Below are 24,029 nucleotides of genomic sequence, written 5' to 3' on the forward strand. Positions count from 1 at the left end.
GGTTCGGCTCATCGCATTATCCGTATATTGTGGTCGTCGCGTCCTCCATTTCCTCCTACCCGTTCACATGTACATAATATACTCTCCCTAACCTACGACACGCCGCGCGTAAACAACATCGCGTTTGTACCGGGTGGGTATGTGTGTGTGTTTGTGTGCGAGTGGTGGGAGGAGAGGGATGCGGCGTTGACGCGCGGGCAAAGCAGAATATTGTGTTTGGCCTCTGCCACATAATATTATATAACATCACGGGACGTTGAGAATCTCGAGAACGAAAATGGGAGGGAAAATAATAATATTAAAAACGTAAAAACCAACGCGAGACGCCAACTGCAGTACGCATACAATGCGCGACGACACCGGACGCCGGTTCCGCGATTTTCAGCGGTGACCGCCGACCGGCTCTGGTGTGACAGCACCCCGCTACGCACCACCACCACCACCACCATTCGGCGCTTTCTCACAAACTTATTATATACATATTATTACGGCTATTATAATAAAAATAACATATACATAAATAATATATATATATATATATATATAAAATGTAGAATGATATTATACCATATAGCAATGCTGCTGCTGTGACCGGCCCCCGCCGGATGGGAGTGATTTACGGTTCGGGGCGCATGCGCAGTGCCCGTCCATTTTTCGGTTGGGGGATATGCCGCGCCGGCTCTCTCGCCTCCCCTCGCTCACGCCGGGAAAAATGCCCCGTCGGTCGCGCGCGCACACAATACTATAATAATAGTAATAATAATAATACATATATTTACCATTTACGCGTCACGTATAATATTATTATATTATATATTATACGCCACCCCGAGTGGCGCGCGCGCACGCACCCTAACCTAACACGACGCGTTTTTCGTGAAGGCCACAACATTTTTACCATACCACCGCCGCCGCCGCCACCACCAGACGAACCAGCCGAACGACGAAAACGTGCACCAACTGCGCCAGGTCTCGGTGCAGTACACGAACGCACATATTCGCGCGCGCACGCAGCTCACGAGGACCTCACACGCGGCACGCGCGCCATAATACATTTTTCAATACATTTATAGTATACAACTGTGACTATAATATTATAGTGTTACTTTAATAACACATATCACATTACGAGACAATATCATAACCGTGACTTTTGATGCGTAATTACACAAGACTGTGACAAGAGTGTATCCGACGGACCTTTTTTTTTACTCTTCTTTTCGCCGTGGTCATAGAATATTGCGAGGGTACCATAACGGACGACCGTTAATATTGTTAACTACATACACTGGGTAATTACCAATAATAATAATTATGATATTATGTATACAGTCGATAATATAAAGATACATCCAACGGTCGCTTTCCGATATATTCATGTCTGATTAATAACCAACCAATTTATAGGGATTAAGCAGTGAGCACCCATAATAATATAATATAACGTTTACCTCATATATATTAAAATTATTTACATTACATACTTGTCTTGTACGACCACGAGTCAACAAGGGTAGTGACACCCATGTTATTATGATTGTATCGCGGTGACCAGTATAATTAATAAATAATAATAATATTAATATGTGTATAGTGTTTTCTTGTCTTTCGTCTCGTTTTTCTCATAGCAATCGACGGCACTATAATGTGTGCGACCTGCAATTTTTCATATTACCTACATGATAATAATATGTGTACGTTGATAAAACTCGGTTATACATTTGTAAATTTAATCTATATTTACCTACATTTCACATTCTGCAGACCTGCAGAGGTTAGGTATATCGTCGTCGTACCTCTCCTATACATTATAAATTATAATATACTTGCACACACACACACCTAAAATGCTTGTACATACCGCGAATGTATTGTAATATTATATATTGTTTTCTTAATTTGTATGCTTTTCTTGCAGGTGTCGAACGCTTCGAGTCACAAACCTGCACCGAAATGAGTGAAAACAATACAGAAAACAATCAACTCTCGACGGCGCCTTCTAACGGTGGTGAGTAATTGTAGATAATGAGTTTATGAATTTACGTTTCAGACGGAAAACGAACAAATAGACGTGTGTTTTATATGAAATTAGTTAATATAATATATTTTTTTGTATACATTACATACAATCGCATATATATTATATTTACTCTACGTACTTGCCCGGTTTATAATTAGTTATTTTTGGTGGACCGAATTACTGATTGTGAAGCGTTAGTTTTTAAGTTTGGAATGTACGCAATCAAAGTTTAATCACTTAAATCGTACGTACCTTTCATAATATATATAGGTAGATTGATAAAAATATAATATTACACTTGCACCGACCGCGATATGTGTACTACTAAATAGTAAATACGAAATCGTGATAGTCAAAACGCAGTTTTCAAAACGGCGATATTAGCTATTTTTAGGCTATTTGTTTATGGCAGGATCTAGAGTTCTTTCGGTTTAAATCCGACTATTGCAGTTTTATCTTATCATAAATGCATGAGTCAATAAAACTATCATTGAATATTTGAATAGTATCTATATATTTTCTATTTTGATGGTTCTAGTGGTTCTAGATATCCCACAGTTGGCGTTATTACGTATTATTTTAATTTATACTATAATATTATATAGGTATATATAGGATTATATATTATGTATACTGATATATTAATATATCTAAATCGTTTTATTTAATACGATGAAATGTGATCAATAAATCTTAGTTTAATTATAATTACATATAAATTAAGTGTTGCGTTGGTCTAATATAAACTAAAAAAATATACCCAGATAAATACATTTAGAAAACACTACATATATTTTAAGGTTATATAATACAATATACAGATTGCAGGTGTATCTCGATATTCCCCGTCTTTCATTATGAATTTACGATAGTACCTAATACAGTAATACCTAAATATAATATTATGTGTAATATGTTATAACTGTATTTCGTGATTCGTGTTTAATACAAATATTTTCTAATATTTTTATTTGTATTACAAACTTCAATACAAGTTCATCAGTTTATCAAGTCCATAATATATACATTCCTAGTACAAGCACATGTTTAGCTTATTCGAATAATTTATACCAAATACCATTAATAGTAAATTGTCCTTTGTAACATTTCGTTATCCGACAGAGTATAGTCTTCAATTGAGATAGCTGTTAAGAATACGTTAATATAAAACACTGCAGTATATTACTATAATAGATTATATTATACACGGCGCAGTGCACGTATATGTAAATACTCAAAAAATAAAATTAAAAAATCTGGTGTTCATATTGTAGAATATTAAGAATATTTGATAGTATTTTTAGGTAACAGACAATTTTGATGTTATATGCTTTGTCGGCCTAAACTCTTTGGCGTTTAATGGAAAATCATCCCAATCTAACTTTTCAGTTCAATTAAAGCTAGTATCTACTATCTATTATTATATTATATAATTATTTTTTGTCTTTCCGACCTATTATTGCGTATGATACAAACATGTATATTATGTAGGTATATCACTGCTTAAGAACTTTATAATTATGGGTAGATTGTGTTTAAAACCCTTGAATTCTGATTATTTAATTTTTTGTTTATATCCACACGTTTATAAGTGATTGTAGGTACCTATAGGTATATTCTTTAATACTAGAATAATAAATTACTTTACGATGCACAGTGTGTAATATAATTTATGATATTTTCTCGGATATTTTAAAAATGTGTCCTGTTAAAGATTTCATTTTCATACAAATTAAACGATATTATAATATTAATAAATATCAATATATTGTATTCGTCTAATACATGCCTGAATTAAAACTAAAGGGCTGAAGGTGTTAAAGCCCTGCAGTATTATTTTAAGAAAGTTATAATTAGGACGTTATAGTCTTTTCAGCTAAATCTAAAATAATATTCACAATGTAATATTTTACTAACAGAGTACTCTCAACTTGACCGCGGTTCAATATTCAATAAGAATTATAACTAACAGTAATTTTCATATTAAACATTTTTATTCCGTCGTATTCAAGAGTATTATACGATAATAGCAGGTATATTATGTTTACTCGATTATTTTCAAACTTGGTATTCGTCTTCGAGAAAACACTAATTAAATATATACAATGATGAGTACTGGTGTAACTATATGTAGCAAAGGTAGGATTATTAAGGGTAGATTTTTATTTTAGGCAGGTGACAATAAATTATAGAACGCCAGCAATAAAAGGAAAACGGTAGAGTGACGTTTTAGTTATAAAATTATATATATAGGTATAGCCAATAGTATCCGATATATTGAATATCACATTATATATTATTTATCTCTATCTATGTACATCTACGCCATATTATATAGTATGTATAGTCCGTTTTATACATGTTCATAATATATTATACCCACCGATGTTGGTGCACAAGAAATATGTATAAAAGAGTGTTGCAGCTGGCGTTTCTAAAAATGGTTTTCTCCTTCCTAAGGGTTTGCGCTGTCGGTTGTTAAGGGTAGAAAATCAGAACTACGCAGGTAAACGGGACGGCGAAATGCAGATGGTTCATATTTTAAACGTATACATATTAAGAATTATATAGTTATATATATTATATACGGTTTTCGTGTTCCAGTGCCACGTTGCCAAAACCTTCTTCAATATTGCACGCATACCGAGGGTATACAATATGCTATACCTACCTATATGTACATTTTTTTTTTAATATATCGACCTTTTCGATTATATTCGATTTCAAATAATGCTGTGCGACGTTGACATGTATTGTAGGTAGGTACTTTTATATTATTACTTGTAGGCCAGGTTGTTTGTAGCATACAATAATAATTTGTATTATTTGTTTGTACTGATTTCGCGCGTGTTTGCTAGATGGGATAAGAAATACAATTTTTTGTTGTATTTTGAAATCTACTACTACAGTCGTGTAATACGTTTGGTGATCTCACGTCGGACATTCCATAGCACGAAATATTTGCACGGCTGATGGAATTATAATTATAATTTATACAAATAAAATCAACACAATTTGTAATTATTAAATATATAATGATTTATTACACTTATACATTAAAATAAAATAACATTATCGAATATCGAAATTTATTCAAATTAAAAATAGAATTAAAATATTTTAGGTAACTGTGAAATATTATCTATAACAGTAATTGTGGATAAACCTAGAGGTGAGCAATAATGTTACTGTATAGTGTATGGAATAACGACTCATCTAAATCCTATAATTTGAGAGGAAGACTACATTTGTTTTTACGAGTTTGTTTAGTATTATAAATTTCTTTGTATAAAAATGTAACTATGGACATATTTGGAAACTATTAACAACTTTGTATTAGTAGAGAGAATTCGATCATAAGCCATTGGGTATAACTGTATAAGGTATAAGTCATATTATTTTAATGAGTTCTTTACAATTTTTCACAATTAAAAGAATATATCTAGATTTTTTATATACTATACATTTATCTCCATTAACCTCACTACTTTTCCGTTGCTGACATAAGTGAAAGTGAAGTGAAGTGGGCTTGGGGTGCTAAACTGCCAAATGTTATTAATGTTTTTTTTAATAATTTTTTTTATGATTGTGAATTAGTTAATGAATATTGAAATATTGATAGTTAATAACTATATAACTTGTGATATATAACAAATGAAACGTATCAAAACATAACTGAAAACTTCAATGGTTCAAAATCCTTTCAACTATCTGTCTATCCCCAATATTAAAAACCTGTTATTAAAGACTATTATCAATAAACGCATTATTGGAAAATTTCTTCAAAAGAATTGGGTAGTAAATCTTATAATAATTGTTTTGTGGTAATTTTAATACTACGAATTTAAATTATATAATAACTAGGATCTATGTATCTATTACCTATAGATACATTTAAATAAATATGATTGATTCCAATAAAACAGTAAAAATTATTACTTTTAAAACAATGTACCATACTTATTGGTTTTGGGTCTACGATAATTTTATTAATGACTTCGTAACACTTAAAATAGTTGAAAGACGATCGCATTATTTTTAATTCAAAAAGACGAGTATGGCGTTTTTTTAATTTAATTAAAAATAGTATTTGTTGATAACTATTTAATAAAATAATATTGTTATACCTATTAAAGTATAAAATATATAAAAAAAAAATACTAATGCACAAAATTATTTTGGTTTTTGTAGATTTTTGGGACTCAGCTATTTCCAACTCCTTCCCACTGTCGTACTAGTAATAAGGAAAAAAGCAATTAAAAATATATATTATATATTTGAATATTTCTTAAATTATAAATCAAATGTAAATGTTCATGTAAATCATGTTTACTACTAAGCCAAATGTAGATTGTTTTATAATTATTAATTTCTATTGGTGTATTGGTTATAGGTAAATTCAGTGGCGTAATTGTGGGGGGGCAAGTGGGGGCACTTGCCCCCCTGACAATTTTTTGAAAGCTAAAGGTATATATTTTAACCGGTGGGGGAGGGGTGTCAGTGTTTTGATAATAATAAATATATTACATTCATTATACATTGCCTCCCTAGATTTTTTTCCCAGTTACGCCACTGGGTAAATTGTTTGTTTATAAATGTGTTAATATTATTTTTTTTAGAAAAAGTCATATTTATTGAAAATAGTCTAGTAATTTATCTCCAAAAAAAAAATTAAGTGTTTTTATATTATCCTCTACTACTTATAATTGTTTAAGTTGAAAATTTATATCAAATTTCTTAACCTATTTCCAATCTCAAATTCCATGTAAAATCTATGTTATTTTCTCTAGAACATTATAATAATATTTTATTTACTAAATCTCGGATATTTGTGTTCTATTGAATTAATTAATGTAATTAATCTTCTTGATAATATAATATCGTTAATTAAATGGGTGAACGTTTTATATATACTTATAACGACTTACTTCCTTAGTTATCCACTCGTCTTAAATATTTAAAAATATACCTATATGTAATTACTGAATGTCTGTATTTAGTTGAACCATCTTACTTCTAATTAAATGTATTTGAGCTTATTTACAATTAATACATTCGAATCATAGAATCATAGATTGTTGATGGTTTGGCTAAAAATATTCGAATTGGAGTCTCTCGCCGCCTCGCACTTATTACCAAAATATACGTGTTTTCTTGGAATTATAGAAATATTCTCATTGGACCAATAACCGTTTAATTTCATTTATGAATTTTTTTTGAATTATCGAGAGTACAATAGTAAGTTATTGATTTGTTTTTATATTAATTTATTCCAAGTTCTCATAATATAACACTGGAATTTATTTGAAGTTTCTGTCAATAAAATCTGTCCATGTTGTATAATTAGTAATTACTACAGATAAGTTGTTGCATGATTAAATATTTAAACGTACCTGGAAATGTTCGGTGAGACGGTGAATACTGTGTGGAATTAAAATGCTCTTGCACGTTATGTTGACTAATTTATTGAAATTCGATTTGTTTATATATAAAGTGATTCGTCGACTTTAAGTTATAAAATAATTTATTACAGTTATACATATTTAAATAATTAACGTATTTCGATATTTTATACAATATAAATATCTTTAACTACCTAGTAACTTGCATACATATAATTTACGTTTATACTATACAATAACCACCTATGACCTATGCATATATAATTACGCGTACTTACTATAGTAAATAGTTACTACAGTGGGTAAGAATATTAAGTTATCATTGTTTTGTCTATCATGTCCAGTTTTTAATGAGCTTATTTCTAAGCTTATTTTTTTTACTATACTTTGCAAATTTAAATTGTACACTTTTTATTTTATACGGCATACTTAATACTCTAAAACACATGCTATTTTAGGTCCACGTGTAATATATTTTAATCATATAGTCGTTCAATCGTATTCATATTACCCACGTACTTGCGTGTAATAACAACACTTATATAATACATGATAATAATATAATTTTAATTATTTTATTGTTGATTGTTATTATACTTATGGAACTTTCCAAAATGTAAATTCATAGATGAAACTACACATTTCACTGATGTTATGACCTTGAAGTTAAGTAATATAAAAAAAATAAAATGAATGTCACGTGTTTAGAATTCAATGTCTATGTTTAATTTTTATGTTTAAATTATAATATTATATTATTATATATATAATATTATACATCTATTACTTAATTATGACGTGCAGTGATTTAAAACTGCGGATTTGTTTATGAATAAAATGACAAGAGTATTAAAATACTGATGATTCTTTTATTAATTAACATTTTTTTTTTTCTCAAAGTGTTTTATCCTTTTTTAAATGACAAATTGACAACACACTACAAACATCGAAATATTCAATGTAACGTTCGAATAACGAGTAGTTATTTAGTTGATTAGTTATAACTTATAAGTATTTAAAGTTTAAATAAATAGAGTAATAGACCAACATTTTAATATTTAAAAAAGTAAAAACTCAAAATTATAATGATTAACAAAAGTCGAAAAGTTAATAGGTACTTTTGAGATAATGAGAATTTACTGTTAAAAAAATCACCCGGTACATTTCACACGCATTAATTGTATTTGCAATACAATATAATATCATAGTTCTATTATTTACATTCGTCTGCTATATTTAAATGTATTGTTTCTGAAACCAGATCCGTTGTTCATACAACGGTGGACATATTTTGATGAAATGACTAATCATTATTGATTTAAATGATGAGTAAAAATAATATTAGATATTACTATATCATAGTAATTCATCATCATATGTTGTGCTGCACATGCCATATTGATATATTATGGTATCATATAATATATATATTCTATATTATAGTTTGTATATTTCATTGACTAATAGTCTGTAAGCATCGTAGATTTATATACATATTAATATATTATTATGCATTATATTGTAGTACATACCACGTGATTTTTTTTCAATTATCTTTTATTTTATCTATAAATGAAACATAACATTTATTATGATAAACATTTAATCTATTCAAATTAGAACATTGTACATATCACATAAAATGATAAATTTACATCCGGTGTATAGTTGTTGTTAGTTACTGTGTTTAAATTAGCTATACTCTAATAGGTATACCGTATACCACATACATATATAAATATTGTGCGAGCAACGATTTATAATTTAATGTGTTTTGTTTAATACCTAGTATTACAAGTAATTTAATTTGCAATGATCTAATAAAACAAATATCACACAAAAAAGACAAAATTAACTTTATTATCTATATCTATCATAGGTAATATAATAATAATCGTTTAAGTGTTGTATACAATTGTCCTTATTTTCTTATACATTAAAAAACAATTTTGTCAGAAAATTAACTTGTATTAAATAATTTTTATCAAAAATATAAAAGACATAGGTATATCAATTTCTATGTTTAAAATAACTAAATGGAACTTACCCTTAATCCTACGAAAATTAAGCCAAGATATTTTACTTGCAAAGATACGTAATTTAGCCTTAGTAAACAAATAATAACCATAAAATTCAATGAACAGCAAAGATGACTAAGTGAATTACTTAAGGATAAACCTAGACAAGAAACTAACTTAGACAATTCACATCAAGAAAAAAACTATACCAATCATACGCAATGATGGAAATCTTACATCCCTATAAACCACACTGTAATTCTGCAGATAAAATGCTTTCTATTGCTATAATTGATAATAAGACTACTACTAACTTACGCATGTCTATAATGTGCTATCGCTTAGCCGAAAATTAAAAATTGCCAATTATCTAAAATAAATAGAACTCATAGCTACTTGATTCATACGAAACAAATAACTACACGGAATTTCTCTACTTATTAACCAATATACGAACATTTTAATAATTTAATGACCTAAATAAATGTATATAAATTAAAATTATAACAACATATTATATTTTCAATAATTATTATAATTAATTATTTTTTTTTATTTTATTTAGTACACTTGGGGGACGATAAAGTAAAATCCAAATTTATTCACCTCAAAGATTCAGTGGAAACAAATGAAAAACCGAACAAAAATGGAAACGATAGTCTCTCATCCAATGATGCCGAAAACCTAAGACCGGAAAATGAAGAACTTCCTGAAGGTGTTCGCCAAGGTATCTGCAAATGGTTTAACTCAAAAAAAGGATTTGGTTTTGTCACTCCAGACGATGGTGGTAAAGATGTTTTTGTTCATCAGGTAAAATAAAATTCACATTATACCGTGTTTAATATATGTCATGATGTAACATTGATTTTATATCATTATACTTTTGTTTTTCTTTTTATAGAGAGTAATAAAAAAAGATGGATTTAGATCTCTTAGAGAAAATGAACGTGTAGAGTTTACATGTCATGAATCAGATAAGGGCTTAGAAGCTACTCTTGTTACTGGGCCAAGGGGTCAATACTGTAAAGGATCGAAAAAAGCATATCCTCAAAAAAAACTGAGGTATTTTAAATTTATAAAATGTGTATTCTATTATATTTATTTGTAAATATTATTTATATTAGATGTTACAACTGTGGAGATTTTGCCAATCATATTGCTGCTAAATGTACATTGAGTCCTCAACCTAAACGCTGTCATAGTTGTAAAGATCCAAACCACCTTATAGCTGATTGCACTCAGATACAGAGCAAAGATCCTGTAATTAATAAATTCATTAAAGCTCCGCGAAAAAAATCAGAACGACAGAAGTCAAGGCCAAAGTCAAGACATGAAGACGGTAGTGGTGATGAACAGCAGCAATCAACTATTTTACCCAATCAGAATGGAGATGAAATTAATGACAAACAAGATTAAGATAATTGAGTACAAAAAGACTAATAAAATATCATTTATAATAATAATTAATTTTAATTGCATGGAGATAAATTAATATTTTTTAAACATTGGAGTTTTAAGATACCTACCTATTCCTTAAAAAGACTATATATAGGTGTTAGGTACCATTTTGTAAACTATTTTTTCTAAAATAAATATTTAATGTTGGTAGAATGTCAACAAATTAAATTATTATATTCATGTCAAATATGTTACTAACTATTATTACGCCTAGTTATAACTTTATACTCATATATTCATATGTTCCGTACAATTGATGTTTGTAATCTATTTGTCTGTGCGTGTTGCTTAAATAATGCAGCGGACACAGTTTTGTCTTCATCAACTTCGTTTTTACCATTACAGATGTAAATTATACAAGACAAGAAGCATAAACAACCTATAATCATAATGATTAATACAGGCAAAGCTACATCATATCTTGATGGTGCATGTTCAGGTTCTAGTTTTACTGGAAAAAAAACATAACAATTATTTAAAATGTGCTATAATAATATTAATATACTTTTTGTGTTTTTTGATTAACAAACATAGTAATTAAATGCAACTTAAACTATCCTATGTGCCTGACCTACACTTTCACTCAGAATCGTTTATCATATTATACAATAATTATTTGTTGAATTCAAACTTAACACACCCATTATAGTGACCCAACCACAATGGCGATATACACTTCAAACCTACTTTAAAGCAGAAATTATTTTTATATACTTTTTTTAAAACTGCTACTTCATTAAAATTGGAAGTAAATATTTCTTAAGGAGTTTAATATAGGCAGTCTCGTGCTTAGATTTTTGTACAATATAATATAATAGGTGTGAGCAAATATAAATGTAACAGATATAATGAGAACTATTTTTTTGACCTCTCAATGCCTCCTTGAGTCCGAAAAAATGTATACAACAATTTAAATGTTTTTATTATAAAAAAGAATTAAAACAAAATAGATATCTACCTAAATATGAAATTAAAATGTATTTTTATGTACTGATAATCGAAAAATCATGTAAAATACTAACTATCACAATATTATTTAAACTTAAGTATTAATCTTCCTTCAATAACTTCATTAAAATTTATTATTTATTGTATTTAATTAAACATGCCTATTTGAAAATTATTTAACAATCATTTAGCTAAGTATTCAATGATGGTTTATTTTAGTTTACCAATGTTTCTTTTGTAGTCAATTTTTCTGTGTTTGCCATTCCATGTTATTTAGTTTGTTACATATGACGTGTCAAATAATATTTGTTATCTTCAGTGAGATCCCGCTTTAAATTGATTGAATTCGAACACCTTCAATCAGTAGCGTATACAGGGGGGTTTATGGGTCCATACCCTCCCTGAAATGTATGGTTGGTACGGGCATTGATTTTGATTGTATAATTAATTGGAATTTAAGAATTGAAATTTTTTTTAATCCCCCCGTCCTGAAATTAATTTCTATATACGCCACTGTCTTCAATGAGTTTAAGATTTTTTGGTTAATAATTTAATACGGCTGTTTTACTAAACTCGAGAATTCCAATATCATTTTTATTACACATTTTTGAAATTTCTCCATATATTTTGTTGTATTCATCATCTTTATATTGGTACCTAATAAATAATAACGAAGTAATTGTAAATTTTAAAGAATTTTTTATTCCAATAAAAAGAAAAATTTACCAAAAATCGACAATTCGATACCAATAGAAAATAAAAACAAACCCTTATAAACTGTATCGTTGGCTATTTTTTTAGGTGTTTTATACTCTTGCCTAAAGGCTAAAAGAGAAGCAAACCATTTCACATTTGCAGATCTATGTCAGCGACTAGCGAATATCATCAGCGTTGTCGGTAATGTCAAATGAACTATGGACTCCATCCTTACTAGACGCGTTTTGGTCGGGAAACGGCGGTTGCCACTCAGATGCGTTTTAATCGAACAGTCCAACAAGTATAGGACTTAGGACGTATAATAAGTACTTAATACGAGTACTTATTGACTATTGTCATTATTTATAAGATGGATTACTGAACACATCGCGTGTGGCTAAGATATCGCGACATATTTCGTTAAGGTACATAATATATGCAAGTGTGCTTTAGACAGTCGGCACTCGGCAGTGGTGGATTTTCAAAATTTTTCTGGGGAGGTCCTAAATATTATACTATATTGTATGTAGACCTGAAATTCAAAATTTACAAAACCTAACCAAACCCCCTGGGCCCTGGACCCCTCCCCACCCGTAAATCCGCCACTGGCAATTGGTGTCATAGAAATAAATAATAAATAATTAAAAATTTGCTTTGTGTAGTACAGAAAGTTACATCCGCACGTGTGCACGCCTATATTGCATATGATTATAATAATAATATGTTATTTATAATTTATCAGGTATAATGTTATGGCCTAAGTGATTTAGTTACGCTGTGGTCAATAAGTTAGAGCAAAAATATAAATGAAATGACGTATAATGAACGTATAGCCGTGTAGGTATAAGTGCCTTGCTAAATAGTAAATAAATTTCCATTATTGCAATCAAATAAAGTAAGCTATTTTGTTTTAATAATATATCAATGCTGGGCCGAATTAGGGTTTTGCCGCACATAGAATGAAATAAATTTACCACCTAAAAAAAAAAAAGCTATTTCGTTTCGACCGTTAAAATTTGCCGCCCTAGGCTTTAGCTTAAACAGCCTAATAAGCGGTAATACGGCCCTGTGTCAATGTATATATAATCCTACTCTACATTGGTTTACGTATAGGTAATACTATAATATTTGAAGTCTAAAAAATGATAATATTTAAGTTTGATTGTTTGATTAATATTGTGAATTTATAATTTTAAAAAAGTGGGTATCGCTCTGCTGTATAGTAGAACTAGAGATGGAGAGTAAGTCACTACTTTCGACAAAATCGATTTTTTGATTTTGCTGTAACTCAAAAACGAATCATTGTAAATACTTGAAATTTTCACCAAATGTTTATATTATGGTTATCTATTTACGATTAAATTTTCAAAATATTTTGACTTTTTTAAAGTCTTGAAATTTTATCGCCACCATAATATACCCTTTAATAATGACATTATAATTCTAAATGCCTATCTACTTTTGATAATATGGTGGCTTTCAAGTATAAAGGTATTTAATAATTACATAAGTCAGAATTTTAATAAATGCATATTGCATATTATTAATGGAGCATTGAACATTGAACATTGAGCATCCTTGTGAATAAAATATAAAATTTTCCTATTTCCCATACCCTATAATATGTCCACATTTTATTTCACTGTTATTAACTGTTTATTAAGGTATAGGCATTTATATAATTGTAGTATAATGTGTGTAACGAACTTAAATAAATTAAAACCAAAATATATAATGCTTACTTACATAAATAAAACATCTCATCTTTTGGAGTGAAACCATATTTATTAGTATACCAATCAATCATATTTTTGCGCTTAAATTGACATATTCCAATTGTATCATTCCAGAAGTGAAATCTATTTACATTTAATAATTTAAATACAAATTTATTGTTATCGATAAAAAAATATCGAGTGTAAAACATAAACTAATGTAAAAATACCATTTTATACAAATATAAGAAAAAAAAATAAACCTTTTATTTGGTTTAAAATCTTTAATTTTAAGTAGGTCAAATAAAAATAGTACATGATAAATTGATCTGATGAGAAATATTTTGAATTTATATCAATCTTTATCATAATCAGTGTTGGGTAGTAAACTAGTAACGTAACGTGCATTACTCGTAACTCGTTACTATTATTTTTGGGTAACGGCAAGAGTAACGACGTTAATTATTTAGAAGTAACTTACCAGAAGAATGCGTTACATTATAAATTTAATTATATTTTTATATTTTAATTTTTTGGGGGGATGTATATCGCGGTGTTACGAGCGCACTTTCGTGGGCAGCCCTCCCCCTCGTATCCGCATCAGAAAATGTAATTATATTAATAACTTAATTAGTTATATAATATGTAATTATAATATTTTCTCAGTATAGTGTATAGATAATATAAATACAAAATGTTGTGCTAATATTATTTTAAATTTCAATTTTCGTGGAAAACTGATTATAAACACCGATTTACTAGTAGATTGCTTCAACATGCAGCTATAGTTTATTTATTTAATTATTTTTAGATCATATCTGATAAAATATGTACATCGACGTACGGATTCGGGATTACCAGTGTTAGTTTCTGATCAACCCAATAGTGAAGAGGAGAGTTATTATAATACAGTTTACACTGGCGATTTAAAAATGTTAAACAGTTTACCTATGATGAAATAAATTTTTGTGAAGTTTAAGACGTCACTCCCTTCAAGCGTTTCTGTCGAAAGGCTCTTTAGTGTAGCTAGAGACATTTGTACGAAAAAAAAGAGCACGTATAACTGATCAAAATTTTGAAGATACATTATTGTATAAATTTAAAACATGATTGATTCAAAATAGACTTTTTTATGAAACTTAAATAACATAAAAGTAACGTCATTGTAACTAGTTACTTTTGAGTAAAAAAAAAGTAATGTAACGCATTACTTTTGTTCTTAAGTAACTAACAAGTAATGTAGTTACCTTTTTTATTTTGTAACTTGTAACGTAACTCAGTTACTTTTAAAATGTAACTTACCCAACACTGATCATAATATACAATTAAATAATAAAATTAATTATTATTATAATTGTATTATCATCATCATCATGTCTAATTTAATAATGTTCTTTAATAATAATGATTTATATTTTCTCATTAGACTTTTATACTTTACAGTTACATCCGTCATCCATGTATACTTCTCAAATATGATATATTTATAATAATATAAAATTACTCGGCACATTGGCATAGTAGTGTCGTTAAATTGCAGAACAATGCTACATTCTCACACTGTACTTCTTTAGAGCAACCTGTATTAAACCTATTAGTTGTATTAAATTCTGTAAACAAAATTAATACAAATGTAAACCTAATGAATTTTTTCGTATACATTTTGTAATAAATTATTATAGCTGCATCTTATAAGTGTAAAAACAAAGTATTTTGGTACAAGTTTTCTTAGTACAAAATAGTTTGTTCAAAAAATTAACAGAGTTATTATGTTTTGCATTGGTATGCTATTATTATACAACATATTATGTTGATATACTTGTATAAAAAAAGCCTACTGTTGCATACAAAATTTTATAGTTACCAATTTTACGATCAACAAACTCTTGTATGAGTGTTCCCACGTTTTCGAGAACATTTACGAACAATTCGGATGTATCATTTTCGCCGTCCATTGCTAACAAACTATAAACGTATATCTACGCTGAATACAGATAAAAATAAAAATGGCAATACACATTGAATAATTTTTGTAGTTGTGGATTCATTAGCATAATTAAAACCAAGATGCAAGATAAACAAAAACATGCAAGCATGTTGCATGTAACAGTTGTTAATTATATTAAAAATGAAATTATACAATATTAAACGGATAAAAGTATCTACAACTTAACTTAATAATTTAAGTAATTAATAAAAAAATACATTCATCACTCCGTTCAGAATCTAAAACATTTTATAGTAAACATTTTAATAATAGAAGATAATATGTAGACCGTATGTATAAATGCGATAACACAGCGAGTACAATATTAAAAGGTATTATACTATTATAGTAGTATTAGTAGGTATATTAAAATTGATATACATATTATATGCTAAATTTTACACGTAATGTTACTACATACTGACTTTATCTTTTACGAAAAAAAATAGATGTAATATTTTTAACTCAATTATACAATATTACATAAACCTGTACCTATATTGGCTATTTTTGTATCTCATATAGTTATATGGGATATAGTTTACTTTTATATTTTACATATTTGTTTTTAATGCTTTTATTACACAAACAATAACATTTTGATGGTTTGAGATATTTTTAATGACAATAGAGATCATTTTTTAAATTTGAATTTTCTCCTTTTAGTGTGGTAATTATAGGCACATTAATACATTATCCTATAACATTTTAATTTAGGTTTCTAACCCAGAAGTTCTCAAATTGTATTCCACGAACACATATATAAATAGGTAATATAAAATAAAAATAAAAAAGTATATTTTACTTTATAGTAATAGGAAACTCATTACTTAGGTAGGTTGGTAGGTACTTAATTATATTATTAATAACATAAATAAATATATGACGATATTAGAAACGAGTTAGTTGATGGCTATATTACCTACCACTAAATCCATTAAATTGAAATACCTACTATAAGTAAAAAAAAAAAAAAGGTAGGTTACATCTCTTTGGTTTTGCGCATGCCCCTAGGCCCCTCACGGCACGGCTCTGGTTATACCTACTTATGTGTCATCATAAAAAAACACCATTATAATTATGCACAAAATATTATGCTCTGCTTCAATACAGGACTTTCTTTTTTTTTAAATCTATTTTAAAAATTGGATTCAATAGTATATTATGATTAATTGTAAACCTCATTGGAGCCAGCATCAATTAGACGAATATAAAGGTTAAGATAGCTTAGATAGCAAACATAACATCACAGCCCCTGAGAGTGCAAAACAGATCTTCGACAAGGGGATGCACTCCCCAGGGTTGTTTAACCCGGTACCTACTGGAAAATAGTACGATAAATGAACGTTTCGGAAGGAATTGAGCTGGGACAGATAAAACAGGACTCTTAGCATACGCGGACGATATTGCTCTATTAGGAGATGATATCGAGGCGATAAAAAGTCTGGGAAAAAAAAACTTATAAAGGCCGCGGAGAATGTGGGATTAACCGTTAACGACAATAAGACAAAATACTTAATTGTCAGCAGAAATAACAGAAATTATGGTCTAAAACAATATATTTAGTTAGAAGGACATGCATTTAAAAAAGTATGAAAATTTAAATATCTGGGATCAATTATTACTCAAGATAATGAACTTAAGACAGACTCTGTCTGATAAAGGTGTCGTCGAGAATACAACTAGTTAACAAGGAATACTACGGATTAGAAAAATTACTAAACTCTAGGACCCTCTCTAAAAATTAAAAAATAAGAATGTATATAACTATTGTCCTGTACGGTTCTAAGACGTTTGCACTGAGGAAAGCCAAAGAACAGAGATTAGGGGTATTTGAGAGGAATCTTAAGAAAAATATATGGACTAGTCTTTGACAGTTAAATAAATAAATGTAGAAAATTGCATAATTATCAACTCCAAATGCAGTTTCAGAGACCTATATAATAGTAAAGGAGATCACAAAAAGAACTCATATGGGGAGGGGGTATGCCAGGCGTAAGCAAGGATCTTTAGTAAGACAGCTAATAGAGGAAGAGCCCATAGGTAAAAGACCTTTAGGGAGGCTCAGGTTGAGATGGTAAGACCGTGTAAAAAAGATATAAAACGATAGGACCAGGAATCAAATGGCAAGATTTGTATTTAGTGGCACGGTCTTAAAGGCAAAAATCAAAAGAAGAAGAAGATTATGATTTAAACTATTTAAAGGAAAACGTCTTCATTTTAAAGAATAATATAATTTTCTGAACACAGAAAATAAAAATATTTTTGTGCATAAATAGGGTTCATTTAAAATACTAAATTTGTATAAAATGTATAAAAGGTTGAATAATGCATTTGTTTTTTATACATTTGGTTTCTGGTATAGTAGAATAAGTTACTAAACATAAATATTGAACATGTACATTTTAAATGGAAAATAATTTTGAAAAAAATGTATAATAAAACAGAACTATTTTAAATATTAATTATTTAATTTTCAATAGTATAACATTTTAAATTTTTTATATCATCATGGTAAAATAAAATTGTCAATCATTGTTCTTTAATTCGTCTTGAATACCACATTTCAAATTGATTGGTAAAGCAATATCTGAAAATAAAATAACATCACATACCGTAAAAAATTAATAATTAATTATATTTAACATTGGATATACAATTTAGTGCTAAGAATTACCACTAAATATTTCAGTTAAATACAGTCTGTATTGAAATAGGATTTTTGGAGAATGAAAACGAGTATCGAAATATGCATTTTCAGACAAATTTCAAATTTGTAACCATTTTGGTATGCGCAAACGCAATACAAAAAACAACTTAATTTTAATAAATAACAACACCACTTTGTTCTATAGATTTGGGTAAAGTATTTATTTTTTAACAAAATTTATGAATAATCTGTTTTTAATAATATTTTGATGATGTTCAAATTCTATTTGAAAATTGAAATAAAATATCTAATATTGTTAAATAACTGTAGAAATTATAACACACAAAAATACATATTTGTTTTCATAATTAGGGAAAAAATCAAATAAATATTACCACATCGATAGAATTTTTAAAGTGTTTGGAACATCAAGGCAAAAACTATGAACAATTTATTAAGTAATAAAAACTAATAAATACAAATAAATGATTCTTAACTATAAATTTATAGAATGTGTAAATTTTTATTATTTTTATTACCTTCATTATTTAGCTAATAATAGTTAAGTATAGATGGAAAAATGAAAGTAAATTACGAAAAAAAAATGAATGTTTGTTTATGTCTAATTTATCTAAAAACAGTTATTTAACAATATTGAAGATATTTTAGAGATTTTTAAGAATAAATTGAACATAAATAAAATGTTGTCAAAAATAAGTTATTATTTATATTTAAATATAAAATTTCAACATTAAATTGCATTTGCCAATTTTGTAAATAAAAAATAAACTTTTAATGCAAAAATTATTTAAAAAAATACTCTATAGAACAAAATTGTGTTGTAATTTAGGAATAAAGTAAGTAGTATTGAACATGTGCATACTAAAAGGCTTTTAGTATTACTAAATAAGCATTACTCATTTTTATTCCCTGAAAACCCCATTTCAAAACAAAGTCATCCAACTGAAATATTTAGTGGTATTTTGTGGCATAAACACACTGTATAACATATTTAATACTAACCAATTTTTTTAGGGTAATCTAACTTTAAATTGTTCATCACTTCAATAAATTCATCCAAAGACTTTGAGAGACGAGGATTATAAGTCTTTTCTTCTCCAATTGTTGAAACGGTTTGACCTAAAATAAATATTTAACATAGGTATCTATTATAATATAATATCAATACTGGGGAATTGATGACACTTACATTTTTATTTTAATGAATAACAGACTACCACCCTAGTTTTAGTAATATAATTTATTTATTTGTATACCATTGTAAGTATCTACTAAGTAAAAATAATATTCTAATACCTAATTATGAAATTGAAATTATTTTCACAAGATATAAGAATGTATGTATAATAAATTGTATACTGAGTTTAATTAATGTCAAGTTTATTACACCTCTTTAAAATACAAATATTAATTTATAGTGTAAAGTACAATAGTTTATATTTACAATCTTTACATTAAAAATATACAAAACTATTTTCAGAACATACCCGTATAATCATGTGCAGGATACACTTTATAATAATCAGGTAATGAAAATATTTGTTCATGAATAGAAGTGTATAAAGTTTCGGCATCTCCTTCTTGAAAATCAGTACGTCCACAACCACCAATCAATAAGCAATCTCCAGTGAATGCTATTGCTTCATCGTGACAAACAAATGTAACACAACCTAAATATAAGAAACATGATTAAGATTACTACTTTAAGTTAGTATAAAATACATAGTATTAATTGTATCACATAAAATCAAATTAAAATAAAGAATTTGTAAAGTAATAAGCAAACAAAATGGTAATCAAATTTTATTTAGTCTATACCTAGATCAACTATGACTAAAGGTAATATACCGTTATCACAGAACTTAATAAAAAAGTTACTATAATTTACAATACAAGTTTTGAATTTTTTAATATTCTCTGCTTACATATCATATGCAAATCACAAAATATTTTGTAGCAACATTTAAATATATATAAATTGCATTCAAGAACATTGTTCTTGGGGTACAATTTTTAAATAAAATATAAATTATATAAATTGTACATTTTTAATAAGAAATTTATAAGACCATTTATCTATATTGGAAAGTTAATTATCAATCCTAACTTTCATACTATTGACAAGGTTTACTTTATACAATTGTTTGTTAAAAACCTCCTAAATAAATGTTATAGGAATTGACTACAGAGTTCATGGCCCCCTTAAGAGTACTTCTTGATTCATTTCTCAGGAAAAGGTAATATATATAATACATTTGATTCAATAAATTGCACATTACTCAGTATTACTTCATTAATTTATCAATATGTTTGATTTAGAATAATTTGAGTATTTGCCATTCCCTATTCCAACCCCATACAGCCCTTGTTATAAAAAATCTTATACTTAATATTTTTTGTCTCAATTAATACAACTAAAAGTAATATCGTGGACATATACATGAATTTGTAATCTTAACACTCTCAAAAAATTTACTATGGGTCATGATCAAAAGTATTGAATATTTACTTCAAAAATCTAAAATAATATAATTGAATTCCTATATTATCCACATGAGTGGTAGTTTAACTTCACAGTTTTTTTCCGGATGTTTTTTGTGAACGGAGTTTGGTCTTCTTATCTCTAATCTATTATACCTACTAATATATAAAAATTATGGTAAAATGATAAACTTAAGTATAAATGAAATTGTTAGGTCTAAAATAATGAAAAATGAAAAATTGAATGATGTTTTAAGTAAAAAGAATAGTAAAGCTGCTCTTGAAACACTATCATTATAATAAGTAAGTACTAAGTACTAATGATAGTAATTCAGTAAAATGAACTCATTAAAAGTTATAGATAATATAACAAAGTAGTCTTAAAAGTCAATTTAATCCATTTTGTTCACACGTTATCATACTTTTATAATACAAAATGTCATTAAATATTTACCATTAGTATGTCCTGGAGTTTGTCTAACTTCAACAGAGTATCTTCCAAACTGTATTTCATCTCCTGATTTCACATATTTATCTGCTTGAGCTCCACTACATAGAGAAATAATACTTTCACATGTTGGTATTAACTTCTTCAATTCACCAGTTCCAGTCACATGATCAGCATGTACATGAGTATTGGCTAAAACAAAATTATCTGTATATTATACATAATAACTCAAGCATAAAATCAATAGATATATTTAAGAAAATAGAAAAAATATATACCACAGTATAAAAGATTCAAACCAAGTCGCTTAAGTATTGAATGATCACGATTCACCTGTTCGATAACTGGATCAATAATTATTGCTTCCTTTGCTACATAATCAGCCAATAGATATGTATATGTCCAAGATTCTTTATCAAATAACTATATGAAATAAAAACCGAAATAATCGTACGTATAAAATGTTTATAAAAATAATTATAAAAACAGAAATAACCTGTCGTAATACAAATGTATCTTGAGCAAGTCTACAGTCATTCATCACGGATGCTTTTGAAAATCCACGAAACAAATTTCCACGATTAGGATGTTGTCTAAAAAGTTGGCTTATAGAATTAGCTGCTATCATAATTCCATTAGAGAAATATTATTTCTAAAAAATAAATAATTAGTGTTAGTGACCGGTTAGTTTTAGTATACAAAAATGACTAACATGTCAAAGTGCCAACTATAATAGATAAAGAATAATCATATTATATGATACATAAGGCCAAGGACAAATTTTATCATTATTGCTAATTCATATGTATTCTGTGTTTAAAATCCTCTTTGACCAAAATATAATAATTAAAATATATGTGTACCTACCTTGCTCTAACAAATTAATAAAGTATTATTATATAATTATACTAATATAAGTAATGAATAAGGTGTCAGATAAATAGAAGTTTATACTTTTTCAGGCTGTTCCAAATTAATGATTTCTTTGGTATTCATATTTATGTTAACTTTATTGTGTTCAAGCTGTAATTGTTGTCAATCTTATTTTTTTCATCATTGTATGCAATTAATCTATCTGTTAGATTATATAAAAAAGAAATCATGTCCGATCAGTATTTACTATGGCAACAATACAAAACACCTGTAGACTGTAGTAAATATACTATCTATAGTCATAATAATATAGTAGTTATTAAACAATTTAAGTAATATGTTTTATATTATAATATTTATAGTATAATAAAACATATTAGTTCAAAGTAGGAAATTATATTATAAAATTACATCAATTAACTGGCAACCAACTATGAAAATTTCAATTCCAATTGACTAATGAATAATAAATTAAACAGTTAAAACTTAAGTAGTTATTATAATGCAAACATTACAAAGTACAAACATCGGACTATAAAGAAACAAGTTAAGAACTCAAAAAAATAACCTCACATTTGTAATCTGTTGTTTGTTTAGATATCATTTTTTGGTTTTTACTTATGGCGGGAAACGTTTCTGATTTATATATTTTTTATTTTTTTATGATTTAAAATTTATAATACAAATTATCTACATAATAATATGTCTATATATGAGCCAATGAAAATTAAAAATATATAGACAGTTTTGATATTATGCTTTATAGCTAAGTAACTAAGAGGACGTCGCACCCACATGTATTGTCTCCGTCTTACACACGTAAATACGTAATACGACATAGACAAAACGCGTTTACGCAGTCTGAGTAGAACTCGCTCAATTTTTGTTCTAGAGTAAATATACCTATTATAAAATTAAAAGATGACGATATTTTGGAGGTCAAGACGATGAGTTTTTTCCATTATTCCCAATATTATGTTCATTACCTATATCGTTTAAAAATAGCGAAAATTTCAACATTTTTTAAATAACCTTTAACTTTTTGAAATTTTAATTTTATTTTTTTAAAAACTCATCGTCTTGCCCTCCAAAATATTGTCATCTTTTAATTTTATAATAGGTATATTTACTCTGGAACCAAAATTGAGCGAGGTCTAGTAGTTCTATACTTTCTACTCAGACTGCGTAAACGCGTTTTGTCTATGTCGTACGTGTGTAAGACGGAGACAGCACATGCGGGTGCGACGTCCTCATATGTAGCTCATAATATTCCTAGACGACTATAGAGTATAGGTACTTCGTTAAAAATGGC

The 24,029-nt window shown here is 27.8% G+C and overlaps 3 protein-coding genes across 6 annotated transcripts; 1 reads left to right on the forward strand and 2 right to left on the reverse strand.

Moving 5' to 3' along the window:
* The first annotated feature begins 888 nt into the window (after window positions 1-888).
* LOC132929072 (protein lin-28 homolog) lies at window positions 889-10,943 on the forward strand. Its single transcript, XM_060994132.1, has 5 exons — window positions 889-1,292; window positions 1,919-2,008; window positions 10,006-10,250; window positions 10,342-10,502; window positions 10,565-10,943. The coding sequence occupies exons 2-5, from the start codon at window positions 1,954-1,956 to the stop codon at window positions 10,854-10,856; spliced, it is 753 nt and encodes a 250-aa protein (XP_060850115.1). The 5' UTR covers window positions 889-1,292; window positions 1,919-1,953; the 3' UTR covers window positions 10,857-10,943.
* Window positions 10,891-16,274, reverse strand: LOC132929073 (uncharacterized). Its single transcript, XM_060994133.1, has 4 exons — window positions 16,122-16,274; window positions 15,762-15,867; window positions 14,289-14,401; window positions 10,891-11,349 (listed from the first exon to the last, which is right to left on the reverse strand). Exons 1-4 carry the CDS (start codon window positions 16,210-16,212, stop codon window positions 11,135-11,137), a joined length of 525 nt encoding a protein of 174 aa, XP_060850116.1. The 5' UTR covers window positions 16,213-16,274; the 3' UTR covers window positions 10,891-11,134.
* Window positions 16,275-18,694: 2,420 nt separating this feature from the next.
* On the reverse strand, window positions 18,695-23,281 carry LOC132929071 (persulfide dioxygenase ETHE1, mitochondrial). Of its 4 annotated transcripts, XM_060994128.1 has the most exons (8): window positions 23,129-23,281; window positions 22,799-22,992; window positions 22,341-22,496; window positions 22,123-22,267; window positions 21,851-22,036; window positions 20,403-20,585; window positions 19,918-20,034; window positions 18,695-18,834 (listed from the first exon to the last, which is right to left on the reverse strand). In XM_060994128.1, the coding sequence occupies exons 3-8, from the start codon at window positions 22,470-22,472 to the stop codon at window positions 18,773-18,775; spliced, it is 825 nt and encodes a 274-aa protein (XP_060850111.1). In that variant the 5' UTR covers window positions 22,473-22,496; window positions 22,799-22,992; window positions 23,129-23,281; the 3' UTR covers window positions 18,695-18,772. The 4 variants fall into 4 exon arrangements, with proteins under 4 accessions (XP_060850111.1, XP_060850113.1, XP_060850112.1 ...); XM_060994130.1 differs by lacking the exon at window positions 22,799-22,992 and having other exon boundaries at window positions 23,129-23,274; XM_060994129.1 differs by lacking the exon at window positions 23,129-23,281 and having other exon boundaries at window positions 22,799-23,010.
* Window positions 23,282-24,029: the final 748 nt, after the last annotated feature.

This window comes from Rhopalosiphum padi, chromosome 4 (genome assembly GCF_020882245.1).
Source record: "Rhopalosiphum padi isolate XX-2018 chromosome 4, ASM2088224v1, whole genome shotgun sequence".
Lineage (NCBI taxonomy): Eukaryota > Metazoa > Arthropoda > Insecta > Hemiptera > Aphididae > Rhopalosiphum > Rhopalosiphum padi.

Excerpts from the sequence above, each read along its gene's own strand:
- LOC132929072 (XM_060994132.1), top strand. The coding sequence starts at position 1,954 with ATGAGTGAAAACAATACAGAAAACAATCAACTCTCGACGGCGCCTTCT. Across the intron at positions 2,009-10,005 it reads GACGGCGCCTTCTAACGGTG|TACACTTGGGGGACGATAAA; the intron begins GTGAGTAATTGT and ends TATTTTATTTAG. Across the intron at positions 10,503-10,564 it reads TATCCTCAAAAAAAACTGAG|ATGTTACAACTGTGGAGATT; the intron begins GTATTTTAAATT and ends TATTTATATTAG.
- LOC132929073 (XM_060994133.1), bottom strand. The coding sequence starts at position 16,212 with ATGGACGGCGAAAATGATACATCCGAATTGTTCGTAAATGTTCTCGAA. Across the intron at positions 15,868-16,121 it reads GTTTGTTGATCGTAAAATTG|AATTTAATACAACTAATAGG; the intron begins GTAACTATAAAA and ends TTTTGTTTACAG. Across the intron at positions 11,350-14,288 it reads AGATGAGATGTTTTATTTAT|TAAAACTAGAACCTGAACAT; the intron begins GTAAGTAAGCAT and ends TTTTTTTTCCAG.
- LOC132929071 (XM_060994128.1), bottom strand. The coding sequence starts at position 22,472 with ATGATAGCAGCTAATTCTATAAGCCAACTTTTTAGACAACATCCTAAT. Across the intron at positions 22,037-22,122 it reads TTTGAATCTTTTATACTGTG|CCAATACTCATGTACATGCT; the intron begins GTATATATTTTT and ends ATTTTGTTTTAG. Across the intron at positions 18,835-19,917 it reads AGATTACCCTAAAAAAATTG|ATATTGCTTTACCAATCAAT; the intron begins GTTAGTATTAAA and ends TTTTATTTTCAG.